At 41.8% G+C, this 14618-nt stretch overlaps 1 protein-coding gene across 3 annotated transcripts in view; it reads left to right on the top strand.

Annotated features, from left to right (window-relative positions):
* Positions 1 to 2993: 2993 nt before the first annotated feature.
* Positions 2994 to 14618, top strand: part of LOC115204260 (pyruvate carboxylase, mitochondrial) — a 121285-nt gene continuing 109660 nt past the window's right edge. The window contains exons 1-8 of one of the 3 annotated variants that reach the window (XM_029769685.1): positions 2994 to 3314; positions 3771 to 3843; positions 9691 to 9832; positions 9977 to 10161; positions 10269 to 10434; positions 10576 to 10721; positions 10819 to 10936; positions 11027 to 11178. In XM_029769685.1, coding sequence (XP_029625545.1) covers positions 9691 to 9832; positions 9977 to 10161; positions 10269 to 10434; positions 10576 to 10721; positions 10819 to 10936; positions 11027 to 11178 — 909 coding nt within the window. In that variant the 5' untranslated portion in view covers positions 2994 to 3314; positions 3771 to 3843. Of the gene's footprint in view, positions 3315 to 3770; positions 3844 to 9690; positions 9833 to 9976; positions 10162 to 10268; positions 10435 to 10575; positions 10722 to 10818; positions 10937 to 11026; positions 11179 to 14618 lie in introns of those variants that run through there. The other 2 variants (XM_029769686.1, XM_029769687.1) reach the window with 2 other exon arrangements.

The raw sequence follows: 14618 nt of genomic DNA on the forward strand, positions 1-14618 counted from the left end.
AAACCTTCCATAAGGACAATCATCTCTGCAGCACTCCTCCAATCAAGCCTTTATGGTAGAGTGGCTAGACGGAAGCCATGCCTCAGTTAAAGGCACATGGCAGTCGCCTTAAAGTTTGACAAAAGGCACCTAAAGGACTCAGACTGATGAAACCAAGATTGAACTCTTTGGCCTGAATGCCAAGCGTCACGTCTGGAGGTAATCTGGCACCATCCCTACATTGAAGCATGGTGGTGGCAGCATCGGTTCACCTTCCAACACAAACCTAAGCACACAGCCAAGAAGGTGCAGGAGTGGCTTCGGGACAAGTCTCAGTATGTCCTTGAGTGGCCCAGACTTGAACCCGATCGAACATCTCTGGAGAGACCTGAAAATAGCTGTACAGTGATGCTCCCCATCCAACCTGACAGAGCTTGAGGACCTGCAGAGAAGAATGGGAGAAACTCCCCAAATCAGGTGTGCCAAGCTTGTAGCGCCATACCGAAGAAGACCTGAGGCTGTAATCGCTGCCAAAGGTGCTTTAAGAAAGTACTGAGTAAAGGGTGTGAATACTTTCGTAAATGTGATAATTCTGTTATATATATATATATATATATATACGCACACATTTGCAGAAATTTCCAAAAACAATTTTTGCTTTGCCGTTGTGGGCTATTGTTTGTAGATTGATGAAGGTGGGAGGAAAAAAAAATTCTACCAGTTTAGAATAAGGCTGTAACGTAACTGGAAAAAGTCAAGCGGTGGGAATGCTTTCCGAATGCCTGTATACTCGTACTGTGCAATGAAAGCAAGTGTTTGACAATTCTATCAAGAATATGGACAGACAGTATTTTACCTTCTCTATTATGTCAAGTTTTAATATCGTAACGTTTAGTTGCACATTTGCAAAAATATCTTTAGTTGGCAATGTTTACTGTGCAATAGTAGTGCATCTTGTGTTTATGCTCTGTACCTAGTTGAAAATCAATGTCTATTGGCTAGGGTCGGAGGACACACACAGAATGCTAACCTGGTAACTAGAGACTTTACAAATTCTAAGGATCTCTTCAATGCATAATGAATACCAGAAGTATACAGTGCATTTGGAATGTATTCAGACCCCTTTGCTTTTTCCACATTTTGTTACATTACAGCCTTATTTTAATATTGATTAAAAAAATTATCCTCAATCTAAACACAATACCCCATAAGGACAAAGTGAAAACAGGTTTTTATACATTTTTGAAAATGTATTAAAAATTTAAAAAAACATCTTATTTACTTAAGTATTCAGACCCTTTGCTAAGAGACTCGAAATTCAGCTCAGGGGCATCCTGTTTCCATTCATCATCCTTGATGTTTCTACAACTTGATTGGAGTCCACCGGTGGTAAATTCAATTGATTGGACAGGATTTGGAAAGGCACACACCTGTCTATATAAGGTCCCACAGTTGACTGTGCATGTTAGCCAAAATCCAAGCCATGAGGTTGAAGGAATTGTCCTTCGAGCTCTGAGACAGGATTGTGTCGAGGGACAGATCTGGGGAAGGGTACCAAAAAAATGTCTGCAGCATGGAAGGTCCCCAAGAACACAGTGGCCTCCATCATTCTTAAATGGAAGAAAGTTGGAACCACCAAGACTCTTCCTAGAGCTGGCCGCCCGACCAAACTGAGTAATCAGGGGAGAACGGCCAAGAACCTGATGGTGACTGACAGAGCTCTCTGTGGAGATGGGAGCACCTTCTAGATGGACAAACATCTCTGCAGCACTCCACAATCAGGCCTTTATGTTAGAGTGGCCAGACAGAAGCCACTCCTCAGTAAAAGGCACATGACCGCCTGCTTGGAGTTTACCAAAAGGTACCTAAAGACTCAAAGACCATGAGAAACAAGATTCTCTGGTCTGATGAAACTAAGATTGAGCTCTTTGGCCTGAATGCCAAGCGTCACCTCTGGTGGAGACCTGGCACCAGTCCTACGGTGAAGCATGGTGGTGGCAGCATCATGCTGTGGGGATGTTTTTCAGTGGCAGGGACTGGGAGACTAGCCAGGATCGAGGGAAAGATGAACGGAGCGATCATTGATGAAAACCTGCTACAGAGTGCTCAGAAACTCAGACTGGGGCGAAGGTTTACCTTCCAGCAGGAGAACGACCCTAAGCACACAGCGAAGTCAACGCAGGAGTTGCTATGGGACAAGTCTCTGAATGTCCTTGACTTGCCCAGCCAGAGCCTGGACTTGAACCCAATCAAACATCTCTGGAGAGACCTGAAAATAGCCGGGCAGCAGCTCTCACCATCCAACCTGACAGAGCTTGAGAAGATCTGCAGAGAAGAATTGAATAAACTCCCCAAATCAGGTGTGCCAAGCTTGTAGCTTCATACCCAAGAAGACTCGAGGCTGTAATCGCTACAAAAGGTGCTTCAACAAAGTACTGAGTAAAGAGTCTGAATGCTTATGTAAATATGATATTTGCAAAAAAAACAACATTAAAACGTTTTTGCTTCGCGATTATGGGGTATTGTGTGAAGATTGATGGGGGAAAAATAATTTTTAATCCATTTTAGAATACGGTTGTAATGTAACAATGTACAATAAGTGAAGGGGTCTGAGAACTTTCTGAATGCACTGTACATCTTTTTTTAATGTAGAATGAATAACAGCGCAATGTTGTAATTACTCAAAAATGTCACCATTTGTGTTTCACAGTGCTGTGTGGTATTAGCTGGCTGTTTTATGATAAACCCCTTGCACAATTCCTCTACCCCGTCAACCAATAGTTGAACAGGTGCGTGTGTGTTATTGATTGACGTTGGGTTTTACGAATAGTACAAACAGTTACAAAACGTTTCGTTTTTCAACTTAAAGGAGAGTTTCTATTGGACAAATTCAGGTAGGTTTCTCCCCGTTTCGTTTCGTTTGCGAAACGTTTTACAACAGAATCAGCGGAAAGAATACACCCCTTGAAACTAAATTGACGTAATGAATAAGCTAACCAATAGCTGGCAGCCAAGGGGTGGGCGAGTCATCTGAATGGGTTTAAATGTCTTATTTCAATAGACATCAAGCCAGTCATTCTAACACCAGACTTTCTTCAGCCATCAAGGAGGACAGTTAGCTAGGGTGCACAGAAAAATCATAAAAGCCACATACATGCACTGAGGTAGACAGGCTAGATCAAATTACGCTGATTGAAGAGAAGAGCCCACTGCCAGCGACAGTCAAAAGCGCCACACCAACACCCATGCTAACGTCAGATAGCCACTGAACGTTAGCTGGTAGACTTTAAAGCCTCAGTGATTCACGCGTTCTACTGTAGACTTGAGACCGAAAGGTAAGTTTTTATTTTTGCATTACAAGTCTTGGAGAAAAATAGACAATTTAGTTTTTTTTGTTGCTTATCCCGTGGTAGTTGGCCAATATCCATCCATCATACTATGTTTTTACATGCAGGTACAGAGCTGCTAGCTAGTTAACAGTTGGTTGGCTAGCTAGCTAGTTAGCTATGCCAGCTACTGTAGCCCTTTCTGCATGCATGTTAGTTAGCTGTGAGGTGGCTGCATACTAAGCATCGAGCAATAGTGGACAATGCAGCCGACAACTCCCACAAATGATGGTGACATTTCCACATAGCTAGCCATTTAGAATTATCCGCGACAATGCCCTTTTGGACTCTAGTAAAAACTAGTAATGCACGTATTCGCTATCTTCTGACTGACAAATAATACACCGAATGGACGTCAAACGTGAGAACATTGATTGAGATTGATTTGTTTGTTCTTTCTATCAGTGAAGAACCTTGACTTTGGTGTTGCACTGGTGAATCGGTCAAGAGTTCAGTGGAACAGCAACTGTCTGGACAGGTACAACATGCACATGAATGAATCTGTGGGAATGTCTGGAAAGGTTTCTCTTATAAAATCTAGTTTATAGCATGCAACAACGCGTAACTTTTGGACTCCTGTTGACTCATTCTGATATATAGACCTAGCAGTGTTTTTCAATTATTGTCCTCGGGACCCATGAGGTGTGTAGACAAGTCCGAGGTGCAGGCCAGACCCTTGGCTTGGGTATGCAGGACCAGTCTGAAGAATCCTGCGGTGGCATAGCCTTTATTGTGCATTAGTGTCCCAACCATCTATTGTGACATTTCCTTATGGTTTCTACTTTTTTTCATATCTTACCAACTGCTGTCCATGCCTAATAAATCAGACTGTGATACCAGCTTTCTGGTATACACTTAAGCAATAAGTCCTGAGGGGGTGTGGTATATGGCCAGTATTCCAGGGCAAAGAGCTGTTCTTGTGCACAACGCAGAGGGCCTGGATACAGCCTTTGGCCGTGATATATTGGCCATATACCGCAAACCCCCGAGATGCCTTATTGTTATTATAAACTGGTTACCAATGTAATTAGAACAGTAAAAAAATGTTTTTTGTCATACCTGTGGTATATGGTCTGATGTACCACAGCTTTCAGCCATTCAGCGTTCAGGGCTCTAACCACACGGTTTCTAATCTGAAATAAAGTCTACTTACAAATCAGATTGTTGAACAAAATCACATTTGTACTTACTCTGCCGGTTGTCTGTGCGCTTTGTCTTTATTCAGGTCAAAATTGGGAAAAAATAGCCAAAGGACAGTATTTTTAGCGTGCTGTTACTGCCATTGAAATTTCTATCACCTGACACATGTGCGAAACCATGTAAATATCTGCCAGACTTCAGTTAGTATGCATACATGAAGGCTACTTCTGTCTTGTGCACGTAACGTGCCTTAGGTGACAAGTCATAATAGCCACACACAAACACCTGCATTTTGAAGTTGATTTAATAATACTTTCTTGTGGATAAATTTCCACAGGCAGAAATCAGCTGACAATGGGTAGAGTAAGTTCAAATTTGTGTAACTTTTGCAACAGATGGGACATAGGTTTGCATCAATACAAAAAATATCTTAGGGACTATAGCTGTCCCTACATTTTCAGTCTGCAACATTGCTAGACTTGGTTTTTGAATGTCATGGTTACCAATGGCATTTAGGCCTAGGTTCAAGTTACCCTTGCCAGGCTTGCAGCTTACTAAACACATCGCTGGGAAAGAGACTATGTTCAAATATGGCATGCTCTTCGTGTTAGCCTATTTGTTTTCCACCTGCAGTGTATTTGCATGTACTGTGTTAAGTTTGATTCTGGTTGGTCAATCCCTTCAACAGCATACTTGAGGATTTTAGCAATGAAGCCCTTTATCTACTTTCCCAGAGTCGGATGACCTAGTGGATAACATTTTTATGTCTGGTAGTTGGCAACTTCAAACTGCACTTTCCTCATTGCCAAAATCTAGAAGTATCCCTTTGAAAGAGAATTTAACTTTACATTTTAACTTTCTTTAAATAATTTATTTTGGATGTATATGTTAGACACTTTTTTGGGATTTTACTTTAACTTTGAACTAATTTTTGCTTGTTCTGCAGTGCCAGGGTGTGGATAAAACATGCACAAAAGCTCCAAAAACACCTAAATACATCCTTCTAGAAACAGCAATGCTCTCAGTATAGTGATACAATATCTACAAGACCTGCATGTGAAATTGTCATTCCGAGCGGTATCTGCAATGTTATATTCCATTTTGTGCCATTCGAGTGATTATTATTAATTTTTTTTTCTTCCCCTATCCACTTGTGATACTTCTGTGTAGCATGAGTACTCAGAAAAGTATGGCTTGAGTCACACAAAATGGTATTTAACATTGTGGCTCAAGTTAGGAATCACACAATTTTAATATGTACAACATCTAAAGACCTGCATCACTACTGAGAGCGTTGTAGTTCTAAAATGAGATACTTGGGTGTTTTTGGAGCTTTTATTGTTTTATCCACTCCCTGGCACTGCAAAATGAGCATAAGGAAGTCCATTGCTGGTTGGGGTACATTCTTCTAAACCAAAAAAAAAAGTGTGTGGACTCTTCTATAACATTTACATCCAGAATGCAGATTTGGTTAATGAAAGTGCACTTTTCATATAGCTGGATCTATGCAACATGTCATAGAACTCCACTCAAGCTTAGATCTTTTGAGGTTTGAAAATGACTCTTCTGCAAGTATTGTTTAATTGAGCAGGAATTATTGTTATTGCAGAAATCTGTCCAGCTACCTTGTCAAAGGTAGGCTTCCTGCAATACTTCTATTAGGTTAGAGGTCATTCTCATATGTTTAATGGTAGTCTATGACATGGACTCCTTGTACTACAATTGTGTAGTTACTGTAAAGATTATTGCGGGCAAATCGTGAAGAAAATAAAATGCATTTAACCTACTCACCATGTTTCCAGAATCTAAAATGAATTGTTGATTGGTGTTGTGAAGACCATGTCGTATCTGTTCCAGATGAGTTGATAAAGTTGAGGCTTTGTTTCTTCAACACCGCTTCCATACCTCATGTATGTTTATAACTGCATGGTGGGGTTGTTTACCCAACAACAACCTCAACTTGCTACACTTGCACTCTGGTTATATTCAGTGCTATCAACACAAGTAGCCTAGGTCCTGGCTACTGTGTTCCAGAATGTTTAGGATTCAGCCTCTAAATTGAATAAAACTAAACTTGTGTAATGATGGTGGTAAACAGGCTACAACTTTATTTTTCTTAGTTGGCTATCAGCCAACTGGTAACCATTTACTATATGCCACATCAGTGTTTGTTGAACTGAGTGTTTTTATGCGTGTTCAGTCATCTGGTTTTAAGACCAATTAATTGCCCCAACATGTTCTAGTATATTGCCTCACCACTCTGGTATGTCTGTGTAGTGGGAAAGACCAGCACAGAGACTAAGCCTGTCTACACGTAGACTCATTGTATGGAACATGTCAACCTCCTTGTTCGGCCTGTCGTGGCCCATTTTCAAAGTCATCAGGGTATATATGGCCATGTTTAGGCCCATGTATTTATGTGAGTGACATATTGGCAGTATTTGGGTAAGAACAGTGAAAGGGTAGTAGTGAAACCTCGGAATGTCAATAGGGCCCTAGGTCTATGCTGTAGGTTGGGTTGTCACAGGGATTGACTTTACATTCTGAAAGGCAGTTGCCCATCGGTAAGTTGAAAGTCCTTTTTTTAATTTTTTATTAAAAAAAACATACAAATTGGTTGCCTGACGATTATGATCACTTGGTCAAGTAAATTAGCTATTTACATACAGATGTGCCATATAGCCTGCTTTTCACTTATACATGGGGAAGGAATCGGAAACTGAGAACCAAAATGCTAAGAATTCCAGTAATCAGTAAAAATCTCAGAACCAGCTAAACTTGCTTGACTGCCATAAATTGTCTTTCGCCTAATACAATAGGATGACCCAGAGCTCATAGATGGATAGATATCTATCTCAGGATGAACCAGAAAGGTCAGGTTTAGGCTACTGGAATTCTTTGCAGTTTGGTTGTTTTCAATTACCTGCCCAAATCGGGCATCTTCAGCGCAGGCTCAACTGCTCAATTTACTTTCCACAGGCAATAGGGCAACACCTTCAATATCAATCCCTGAAACTCAAAGTTCTCTGTGTAGTATTAACTCATTAGGTAGTCAACTTATTACAGTAGACATGTTTTACAATGTGAGGGCTAGGCTATTTCTCTTGTTTGGAAAGAAGACACTAGGTGAAAATGGAGAGGCTGTTCAAGGTCAGTCTGCTGATGTGAGGTTCTTGGTGCCAGACTTTCTCCATAAAGCAAACACACCCTTTCAGCCTGAATACAGAACACATTGAAATATGTTTGCAGCTCATTTTTGTAAGGAGGATACTGGGTAGAAATGGTTGACAGGTCAAATTACAGTTGAAGACAATGTACTAGGCTGTATTACAATAAGCTGCCTTTTAACATGTCTCTCAAATGATTGGACCAGAGGAATGTCAAGAATATCCTGTTTCATTTGGCCCACTTCCATTCATTCAGACTAGCCTCATTTCTTTTCTTTTTTGTGCCAACTCTGCTCCCTCTGTGCTTTATTTTCAAGTCATTTCTATTCATGGGAACATAGTGAAGTCTTTGGTTCGTTCACCTGCATTTATTGAGGATGTTATAAATTAAGGCTGTCACTTGCAGTAATGTACTAGGTTAGTGTTAAAATGGTTAGGGATTTCTTATCAATTGTTTGGTTTTATTCTAATGCCAACATGACAGTGCCATGAGAATTTCATAATAAATGGTATCGTTTGTCCACATGGCAAAACAAATATTTGTTATCAAGGGAATCTGACATCAAAAGAGCATTCCTGCAAACTGCCTTTTTTTTATTTTTACCTTTGAACCTGTTATTGCAATGTGCGCTTGGGCAGTATTTTGTTTGGTTTGGGCCAAATCTGTTTCGTTTTCAACGTGCAGTGCATGTACAGCTATAATGAAGTGCCTTCCCTGTAGCTCAGTTGGTAGAGCATGGTGTTTGCAACGCCAGGGTTGTGGGTTCGATTCCCACGGGGGGCCAGTACAAATTTTTTATTTTTTTTAAAAGGCATGAAATGTATGCATTCACTACTGTAAGTCGCTCTGGATAAGAGCGTCTGCTAAATGACTATAATGTAAATGCCTTTATGATACTGACTTACATTTGATGTCTTATATTTGGGATCACAAAGTACTGACCATGATATGGCTTATCAGTCTCTTGCTCCTGCTAATGCAGCAGTGGATGTGCCATTTCTGTTTATGCCTAGCATTTTTACTGTTTGAATTGAGTTCTGGTGTATCAAACCATATCCACCTCTTAGTGTTGATCAGTTAGCCTGTTCATGTGACTACTTATACAGATGAGGTATTTCCTTGATCTGTAGAACTGGTGGTCGGCCCATGGATAACTGAGCTTTGTTATGCTGGAGTTACTAGAGGTCACTAATGCTGCTGGTCCTCCGATAGTCTCATGATATTGTCACATCAACAGGCCGACACTCTTCGGATACTCTGAAGGGTTTGGATTGATTTGTGTGGCGTGTTAGAGGCAGTTGGACATTCAACAATTTTATATTTAATTCTTGTTAAGTTCAGACCTGATTTAATTTCCCATTGGCCTTTTCTAATGAATCAAGTATTACCTAATTGATCTCCTCTACAGGTCCTCTGAATTGGAGTGTTTTACTCTTTTCCCATCTGCGTCCCATGGAGCTTCCACCCCTGCTGTGTTCAGTCAGTCACTATTTGTTCAGATGGGAAGTGTTTACCAAACTATTTCTTTAAATTCCACTTCCTGTTTTCTTTTTTTTGTCACTGACCTCTGGGATGCACATGAATGCCTTGTTTAGTCACTTGGTATGGAGAGTCAGTGTACTGTCATAGAGGTTGAAGATGTCCTCCAGCAACTTTATTTTGTGTATTTTTTTTATGTAACTTTTACTGTTGAAATGTGATATCTCAAGTATAAATGCAGTGAAGTACACACTTAAGGCAAAAAATAAATATTTTTGGCGTGAATGTTTTTAGAGACAACTGATTTCTACAGGTATCTAGTATTCCCATATTCCTTCCAAGGTAAAGCAAAAGGAAGTGTTAGGCTTATTTTATCTGTTAGTGGTCTGCACCTTAATCGCATCTTATCTCCTTGACAAGTTTGACATTTTTACTGGCTAAGTCAGTCTCCATACTACTGTATCTAGGTCAGGACCTGTGTTGCATCATGAACGGGCTGTCTGTTTACTCCTTAACCACACCCTTCCTTCCTCTGTAGATGCTGCTGCACGTTGGAGGTATGCGTTCGGCCCTGGGGCTACTGGCTGTCAGGAGGGCATGCTGCCTGTCCCGCTCCACCCACAACTCCCCTCAGACACTGGAATACAAGCCCATCAAAAAGGTCATGGTGGCCAATAGAGGTACAGTAACAATTCTCCCACCCTGGTAATTCTGACACTAAAACACTGAAATGTCAGCCAAAGTGTTGTAGCTAGTTTCCTCTCACCACATGATTATTGTCCTGAGACTGCATGATCATAGCTGAGTAATCCAACTATTTGTAGGTGAGATTGCCATCCGTGTGTTCCGGGCGTGCACTGAGCTGGGGATCCGGACAGTGGCTGTCTACTCTGAACAAGACACCGGCCAGATGCACAGGCAGAAGGCAGATGAGGCTTACCTGATAGGGAAGGGCCTGCCGCCCGTGGCTGCCTACCTGGACATCCCTGACATCATCAAAGTTGCTAAGGTCAGAGATGTGAATATGTATTTTTGAAACTTTTCTGAACGAACTGTTACTGCACTTTAAGATCACACCTTTATGTTTTTCCCACATCGTTTTATTATTTTTCTCAGGAAAATGATGTGGATGCAATCCACCCTGGGTATGGCTTCCTGTCTGAGCGATCAGACTTTGCTCAGGCATGTGTCGATGCTGGGGTACGCTTCATTGGCCCTTCCCCTGATGTGGTGCGCAAGATGGGAGACAAGGTGGAGGCTCGATCCATCGCTATCCGTGCAGGTAGGCCGGACACCCACTGTCATGTTCAGCACTGTCTGATGGATGTTTCATGTTTTAAAATCATTTTTTCAGCAAAATCATCAAACATAAGCTGACATTGTGTACTGTTAAGCTCATATTGTTAGATTTTTTTGCTTCCAGGAGTCCCAGTTGTACCAGGGACAGACGGTCCCATCACTTGCCTATCGGAGGCCCAGGAGTTCTCCAACACCTATGGCTTTCCCATCATCTTCAAGGCTGCCTACGGTGGTGGGGGCAGGGGGATGAGGGTGGTCAAAGAGTACGAGGTGAGTAGAAATATCTGTGCCTAAGTAGATGCTCCAGTCTGAGTGTTTTGTCTTTGTGCTGGCTGACCTATTGATCCCCGTCGGTGGACGTGTGTAGGAGCTGGAGGAGAACTATCAGCGTGCGTACTCTGAGGCCCTGGCGGCGTTTGGAAACGGTGCTCTGTTCGTGGAGAAGTTCATTGAAAAACCCAGACACATTGAAGTGCAGATCCTGGGTGAGTTTGTTTGCTAGACTGTTTTTGTTGAGTCTTTTAAAAGGGTTGTATACAGTAGATCTAATCACATTGTCATCCCATCTCTCCCAGGTGATAAGTATGGTAATGTTATCCACCTGTATGAGAGGGACTGCTCTATCCAGAGGAGGCACCAGAAGGTGGTAGAGATCGCCCCGGCTGTACAACTGGACCCACACCTCCGGGACAGACTCACCGCTGACTCTGTCAACCTGGCCAGACAGGTACAGGATGCAACACACACAGGCGTGCACACACACTTTATGATACATTCTTTTAATAGGGAGTGTAGAGCTGAAACCTTGTATTCCTTTTAAAAAATGACAATGTTTAGAGTTTTGGCACTGCTGCCTTTAAAATGGCTGAGCTGTATGTATTTGCAGTTTTGAATGGAAATCAGATGATCATTGTTTGAACTGAGTGGCGTTTTAGTCTGTTTTATTGTGCAAAATCACTTCTCAGAGACATGACCCCATAAACATCAAGGATGAAAGTTGAGAAACCCTGAGTTTGTTCGTTCTGGCCTTTTGTTGAAAACTGGTCATAATGAAAAATGTTTTTTTTTTTTGTAGAAAGGCCCTCAAAGCGCAATGTGTTTTATATTCGTTTATAAGCTGCTCTGAGCCATTCAAAATGGGTGCTCTCATTGTGTTGTGCTCATATAGGCAATGGAGACGTGTGGGAGGAGGATGAAAACCTGGAAAGGAATCTTGCAGTTTAAGAAAGGGATTTAGAGACCGAAAGAGCCATTTCGATTCATAAGTGTCCTACAGGGAAGGAAGAAAGGATCAAACTAAAGGACTGGAGCCTAATTAAAGCGGTGGAAAGAAATTCCACCTGCAGGCTACCAATTGGCACACTAGATGGCAGCATTCAACAACACAGATGGCCAGAGGAGGCTGCCACTAGTAGTAAACTCCTGAGACTGCCACTCTCACAATAAATATCACCTGTAAGGGGGCTTTCACACCATTGCGTTTACTCCCTTAGTTCGTTTGGTTTGAACTGGTGTGAATACTATCCGCACTAAACCATGCACGGTGCTTCGCTCAAAAAGGGTGGTCTCGGTCCGATTTCAATTCGTACTGTTGTGCGGTTCGCTGCAGGTGACATGGCAGTCTGGACCAAACACGGGGAACAACAGTTATTCAGTATTATTGATTGTTTGACTGCAAACATTTGATGACATGCATGCTGCCTAGTAGATCTCTGAAGCATTCTGAGTAGGCCTATAGCAGCACATTTGAGTGCATCGGGGGGGGGGGGGGGGGGGGCGCTGTGGCGAGATGGGCTACTATATATAGCCTAGTCATGTAGCAGTTAGGGCAGCTATTGTGCTGTTTCATCCCGCATGTTGGAAGACCAAAGCGAAAGTAATGAAGATTGAGACACGCAAGTGATGTTTCATTATAATCATAGACATATTTAATGTTAGCAATTTCGTCCTATAAACAGATGACTTGCATAGACACGTGGTTTGTTTAGGCATGTTAGTTTGTTTGACTTTTGACAATGTGAAACCAACCAGACAAATTGGGGGGGGGGGGGGGGGTTATACAATGGAACAAGTGATCAAACTCTGATTTGAACTATAGCTCAGCACTGTGCTAAAATATCCTAACACATAATTGAAGAATTTCCTGATTGCAATCAAGCTGACTTTTGTTTTCTTGAGGTGGAAGCAATTACTTTGATCTGAAAACAGTTACTGGTGTTAGTGGCATCCCACCGATTTCCCATCCTGTGTGAGATAAGCTATTAGACGTTGTGTACACTAGCTGGTGTGCCTGTCATGTGCACCCTTGAGCTAGCTGTATTTTGCATGTGCTTGTATGACCTTTTTTGCTGTCTGTTTTCGGGATGGCAGGGGGTGGGACGAGTTTGATATGTTTGAGGGAGAGAAGAAAGACCTGTGTGCATGTTGAACTGCTTGAACTCGTCCATCCAACCTGGTACCCAGACATACACTACAGTGACCAGACATACACTAGTGACCAGTCTCCCACACCATCTGCTCTGTCAATAGTTTAACAGAATGGAAAATATTACTACACTAGCATTGGTCTCTGTGAGGGAGAGAAAGAAATTGGGTGTGATTGAGGGACAGAATTCCTCTCCATCTGTTCAGTCATATGGCAGTGAGAAATGAAGAGGCGTGGCGACGAGAACATTTGGCTATGCATGCACTTCTAGAAACCTGCTCACCTAACGAAAACAAAACCCTGCCGGTGGTGGTTCACTAAGACTCCTCCCACATGAGCACCTTGATTGAATATCAGATGTGAAGTCCTTCAGCATGCGTTTCCACAAGGGTCCAGCTTGTCATGTCAAAGAGATGTTCAAATTTTCCATTAAATAGTTTGTGGGTCTTATCTATAAGTGAATTGTACATTTTAATGCTCAATGATTCTCCTGTTGTATAATCCTATGATTATCTATGGATATCCCACATCTGAGAAGTCCATGCCTTATCTGAGGAGGATGTTCACCCATATACCTTTTTATATAGCACCTTCCCCAGACCCGAGTAAATTTTATGGTCACTTTGATCTGTCATTTACAGCTTTATTCATCTGCGGTAATTTTAGGAAACTTGATTCCAACTTCATTAAGAGGGTGGTCCAGCCCTTTATCTCAGGAGTAAGCTGTGGACCAAAATATCAGTGTGAAACATGCTTTGGGTAGACTTAGTTAGGATTTGAGATATGAAATAGATTTATTTTCTCTAGAATACTAGGGTAATAAATTCCTCCAATGATACATTACAATATTGATACATGTGCTTGTCAAGGCGTGGTTATATCGATCACTCTTATATCTGCAAACATTATGAAAACACCTGCTCTTTCCATAAGACTGACCAGGTGAGAGCTATGATCCCTTATTGACGGGTTAAAGAAGGATTTTTATGCAGTAACAAATCAACATATTTTGATGTGATTGTGGGCTGATAGTTGGTGGATAAGTGTTTTTACTCCAAACCCAGAAATGGTTGTTATTCAATTACAAAGCTACCACCGGGAGTTTTGATAAGGTCACAAAATAAAACTTGAATAACTGAAATTGCTAATGAAAAGACATCTCTGTCAAAACTAGTTTGTGTAATATATTTTTGTCTGGTTTCCATGGTGACCGCTCTACCCAGAGCCTCTTAAGAACATGTAGGGGTGTGGTCACAGCCTTGATACGGTCTCCTACTTCCATTCTTTTCTCTTCTAGCCCACATGCTCATTTAATTCATTTTACACCCCCAGCACAAATGCACTCTCTCCAACTGTCTTTGTTCTCAACTCAGCCAGCATTGACATATTTAACACAGCAGATTGCCTTAGTTTCTGAATTGTTGTGCTTGCATGTACAGTACCTGTCATTGGTGATGGAAGCCAAGTGTTCCTATCTGCCGGCGTCTACCACGTCTCGTCCACGCTCCAGGGTCTCGTTTCCCCCCCCCCCCCCCCGGTCTCGTCCCCTCTCCTCCAGAAACAGAAGGAACAACAGAAACAGATCCCAGTTCCTACATTTGAATAAAAAAAATTATTTTATCAAACAAAACTATGCTACATTTTATCTCTGGGACCCTCAGGATGACCAATCAGAGCAAGATTACTGAATGTAAGTACATTATTTACCTTCAGAGGTGAATGTATCAAACCAAGTGGCGTGA

Source organism: Salmo trutta, chromosome 12 (genome assembly GCF_901001165.1).
Source record: "Salmo trutta chromosome 12, fSalTru1.1, whole genome shotgun sequence".
Lineage (NCBI taxonomy): Eukaryota > Metazoa > Chordata > Actinopteri > Salmoniformes > Salmonidae > Salmo > Salmo trutta.